The sequence below is a fragment of the Octopus bimaculoides genome, chromosome 16 (genome assembly GCF_001194135.2).
Source record: "Octopus bimaculoides isolate UCB-OBI-ISO-001 chromosome 16, ASM119413v2, whole genome shotgun sequence".
Taxonomy (NCBI): domain Eukaryota; kingdom Metazoa; phylum Mollusca; class Cephalopoda; order Octopoda; family Octopodidae; genus Octopus; species Octopus bimaculoides.
This window is the reverse complement of record NC_068996.1, coordinates 24,602,883-24,608,075: the sequence shown is the minus strand read 5'-3', so window position 1 is coordinate 24,608,075 and position 5,193 is coordinate 24,602,883. Positions and strand designations below refer to the sequence as shown.

Genomic DNA, 5,193 nt, shown 5'->3' with positions numbered 1-5,193 from the left:
ATATATATATATATATATATATATATATACACAATACTCCTTGAAAAGCTAACTTAAATAGCGAAAACTGGTTGGATTTTACAACATCCATATAATATGTATATATTTATATAAAAAAATATTAAACTATGCGAAACAAAGGCATTTTTCTTCACATATTTTCAACTAATATATATATATATATGTAAATAAACATGTATAAAAATCCATGTTATTGGTAATTTACAGGTTAGAAAACGGTCAACTAGAGGAGATGATGTTAAAAAAGAAACCGATGTTAAAAATACACCAGAGTCAATGAAATCCAAATTTGATATGTTTATAAAAGATGAAAAGGGAAGCAAAGAGACAAAATCTGCAAAAGAGGAGAAAAGTACAAAAGAGAAAAAGAACAAGGAAGATAAAAATAAAGAAAGTCGGGAAGATAAGAAAGAAGCAAAAGTTAAAGCTGAAGTCGATGAAGAGGGTGATTCTAAGAGGTAAATATAAATATATTTACATGTGTATGCATGCACATGTATAGATGCATTCACATACATGTACTTGTGTGAGCGTATACATACAGTTGTGTGATTTAGCCTGAATATATGCATTCATAGAAAGAGATTATTTGCAATCTGTTGGCCTCATATCAACAAGATTTTATTTAGCTTATTCTTTTCTCTCTTCTATGCTATGAGGAACTATTATCTTTTTTACACTTATGGCACCAGTACCAGTAAATCACTAAGAGCACTGTCTGAGCGTGATCGTTGCCAGAGCAACAGCTGTCTGGCTTTCGTGCCAGTGGCACATAAATAGCAGCATTTGGGCATGACCGTTACCAATGTCGCTTTCCTGGCACTTGTGCCAGTGGCAAGTGAAAAGACATTCGAGCAAGTTCGTTGCCAGTGCCGCTGGACTGGCTCCTGTGTGGATGGCATGTAAAATACACCATTTTGAGCGTGGCCGTTGCCAGTACTTCCTGACTGGCCTTCGTGCCGGTGGCACGTAAAAGCACCCACTACACTCTCTGAGTGGTTGGCGTTAGGAAGGGCATCCAACTGTAGAAACTCTGCCAAATCAGATTGGAGCTTGGTGTAGCCATCTGGTTTCACCAGTCCTCAGTCAAATCATCCAACCCATGCTAGCAAGGAAAGCGGACGTTAAACGATGATGATGAGGGACTTTTGTTTAATTCAGTGGTTTTCATAATATCTTGAGTGGTAGACTTAATCTGTCACTTTGGTTTAACATCTGGTTCTCGGTTGTTTTTATCAGACATTCCTCTTTTATTCTGTAAGCATTTGAGGCTGAGTATTTGGTTTAACACTTTTGATAATGACCCACCTGAGACCAACTTTGGTTTTATGATAGAAATTTCTTGCTTTAAAGTGATTTCAGTTAAAACTTCCTATGAAAATTTAGTGTTAATTTATGTTCCAAACATCAGCTTAACAATGACAATATTATTTTACTAAATTCTTCATTATTTTCATAATCAATTGAAACAAAGGCAGTGTATTTCAATAGAAATATGCTAACAAAATGGTCAAGGATAACTTTCTTCCTTGTTCATATTAGTACTGCTGTACTCTTTCTTTCAAGTAGATACTCTTTCTTTCAAGTAGTCCCAGAGTCCATGATAAAGGACATAGTTCCATTTTGACAAAGCTTTAAAAAGAATATCTCACCGCCATATTACTAGAGGTTTGACAGTCTGTACTGTTTACTTCTCGTCTGTCTGTAACCTTTAAATCTATCATATTGCTCTGCATTTCACTATTCAAAATTCTAGATACTTTTAAAATTATGGATGGTATCACTTATGGTTGGAATACCCTTGGTCATAGTTCTACTTGACATTAAAGCTTCTGGAGCTAAACCATAAAACATTGTGATAATTATTATAAATGGAGAAAATCAACAACATTTTTATGAATCAATGAAAGTGATTTTTTTTTTTTTAATGGAAAAAAAAAATCCCTTTATTTTTCATTTGCTTTTCTTCTCTTCACAGAAATGAGGAACCTGCTGATAGTGAGGATGATGATGATGATGAGGAAGATGAAGAAGAGGAAGAAGAAGGAAAAACTGTTGGATTAGGTGGTTCTGGTGAATATCCTACAGGAACTAAACTCAGAGTCAAGTATGGAAGAGGGAGGAATCAGAAAATATATGAGGCAAAAGTTTGTAATCTGTTCTTTAAAACTTCTTGATAATGCATATATAAAAAGACATATATATTTAAGTTTAATAATTACTCTATAAAATGTCAGTTACTAATCTTGGTATTCATGTAACAGCTAGTTAGGTCCATTTTAGAAAGATTTACACTTTAGCATTTAAACTGGCTTTATCCGGTCAAAATATTCTGCTTGTTTTATGTTCAAACTGGTCAGATCTGGCCTCTCACACCTACCCTACAATGTCATTCTAAAAATAAACAATCATATAATTGAACAGCATCATCTGAATGCTAAAAGGTTAAAACAAATACAAATGTCTGATTTTCCACTTATTTTTTAAATACATTTGAAATCTGGCTAATTATCTGCATTTTTTAATTTACACTGTCATTTTAAAATTTAAAATAATAAAATTTACTCCCTGTTGTTCATCTCTTGCATTATATTTTATTTTGCTTTTCCAGGTTGTTGAATTTGGTGCTGAGGGTGGGCATGAACAATATTTAGTGCATTATGCAGGGTGGAACACTAGGTAAATAAGGCGTTATTGTTGCTTTTGTTGTTGTTGTTGTTGTGTAACTTGAGGTCTGCTCTAATTGGGAAAACCTATGTTATGTGTAGGTACTTGTTCAAACAACTGGGTTAGACCCCACAGATTCAATACTCCAGATACATTATGCCCCAGCTTAGTGGTCAACTATACAATACATACAGCAAGTAGTGGTTCATAGTATAATCTATATTAACCCTTTTAATACCAATGCCTAAAACTAGCCCTGGTTCTATAAAACAAACTTCTTGTTTTAAAGTGATCTAAATTTAAACTTTTCATTAAAATTTCATGTTAATTTATATTCCAAACTCCAGCTTAAAAATGACAAGGTTATTTTTGTAAATTCCTTATTTTCAAATTTAATTGGAGACAAATGAAATGTATTTCAAGAGAGATGATAAAAGAATTAAAGTAAAGAAGACCATACATACCACTGGCTACCGTTTTGACTCACAATCATAAAGCTACTGAGGAGCTTTGTGAAACAAGATGCATTTCATAAATTAATGATATTAATTAGGTTTAATGAAGCTTTTAAATTTGCCTCAGGAAGAAACCAGTGGCCGAAGCAGCTGGTAGCAACTCTTTTGCTTAGTGAACTTCAGTAATGAATGCTTAGATGATGATGTGCATTGGGCTGTTTGGACATATGTTTTATCTGCTGTCTGGTCTATTATTCCTATATAAGTTTCAATGGGGAACTCTGTCAAATGCAAGCAAGGTGAATGTTATTTGAAATATGGTTGATGTTGTTCCTCTATGATTAACCTGTAATGGTGATATACACCCCAGCACAGAAGTTATTGATAATGTGATAATAATATATTACATTGGATAAAAGTTGAAGGATGTATTCTTTAAGTATTTGTGAAATTTAATATCTGATGTTTTTCTTTTATCTTTCAATTATTTTTCATTAGGTATGATGAATGGGTCAGGCCTGAAAGAATTGTTAAAGTTCTTGGTAAGCCTGAATTGGGAACAAAAAAGAAAGCGAAGAGTCATTCACCAAGATCTCCAAAGGTAAATTTTTTGGACATAGCTTTCCTTTCATTCAATTTTGTTAAGGAAATTTTATAAAACTAATTACTTAAAATGACTAGGTTGTAATATTTTTAGATAAATGAAATCTTGATTGAATTATATAAAATAAAATCAATAAAAACGGGAGAAAAAAATGTCATTATTTGAACTTTTTGAGTTTTTGTAATGTAATGCAATATAATGTAATGCAATACATGCATGCATGCATGCATATATTCTGCACTTAGCTCTGCTTGAGTGAACTGGTGCTGTTGTTGAGATTCTTTGTTGAATATGAACATCAGCACTGGTCATTCTCATTCTATGTTTTCAAAAATCTGTAGAATAAGGAAATTCCCTACTTAAAAAAAAAAAATACAAGTGTGAGTTGGCAACAGGAAGAACATTTTGTTGTTAAACCCTGAGTCAAATAACTCCTGTTCAAATCCATAGATGCTGAATGACAGAATGAAAACATGCATACAAATTCCAGTTCCTGAACACCCTCTTTTCTCTATTTGCAAATGTAGAAGATCCTTTTTCGCTTGGTTTAATTATACCTGTAGAAGGTATTATCAGACCAGAACATTTTTTGGTGTAGCAATTATCCTCTCTCTCTTTACCTTTTTACATTTATGAAGAGCTATTCTAAGAGCGTGTTCTGCCTCATCTTCGAAATGCCTAGTTTAGAATAGAGGCAACTGATGAAGGAAAAGTTCCATAAGTGGCTTGTCTGTTTCCCTATGAGTTCATTCTGTTGTCCGTAAAAAAAAGTCCGTTTTTTTGTGCTTTGTTTATGTTCTCGTTCCTTTTTTGTCCACATTTTTTGACGTCCTGTACCCGGATAATGTGATAATCATAATCAAGACTTATTTTCAAATTGACAGAGATATGTAACTTTTATACACAGCATTATCGAATTGAAAAGATGCTGACTGAATTAACCTCTGTGAATGTATATATTTATATATTTCCTCATTGTTTTTTCAGGGACCTGGAGCAACCAAGAAGCGTGTCCAGAATCAGAATCGTTCTCAACAAGCAACCAGCTGTGGGAAAGAAGAAAACCGACCTGTTAAAGGCAGGACGCCAACTATTTCAACGTCAACAACTTCGTCAACTTCATCATCACCTGCTACAACAGCATTATCCTCTGCATTATCAGTTACTGTACTACCATCATCTGCAACAACATTATCGTCGTCTTCTTCGTCATCACTATTATCAACATCTTCATCCTCCTTATCCTCATCATCGTCATCGTCGTCGCCGTTATTAACATCTTGCACCACAGCTGCCACTGTTGCAATCACGACCACCACAACCACCACCACTACCATCACTGCCACTGCTGCAGCCGCTGCCACTACGACCGCCACGACCACCACAACTTCTGCCACCACCACGACTGCAGCCACCACTTCAACCACCTCCAGCACCACCACATTA

The 5,193-nt window shown here is 34.4% G+C and overlaps 1 protein-coding gene across 1 annotated transcript in view; it reads left to right on the top strand.

The window, feature by feature from the left end:
- Positions 1-5,193, top strand: part of LOC106874410 (AT-rich interactive domain-containing protein 4B) — a 96,561-nt gene that overhangs the window by 65,367 nt on the left and 26,001 nt on the right. The window contains exons 15-19 of the mRNA XM_052973473.1: positions 229-479; positions 2,000-2,168; positions 2,633-2,700; positions 3,642-3,744; positions 4,735-5,187. Of these exons, the coding sequence (XP_052829433.1) occupies positions 229-479; positions 2,000-2,168; positions 2,633-2,700; positions 3,642-3,744; positions 4,735-5,187 (1,044 nt within the window). The remainder of the gene's footprint in view (positions 1-228; positions 480-1,999; positions 2,169-2,632; positions 2,701-3,641; positions 3,745-4,734; positions 5,188-5,193) is intronic.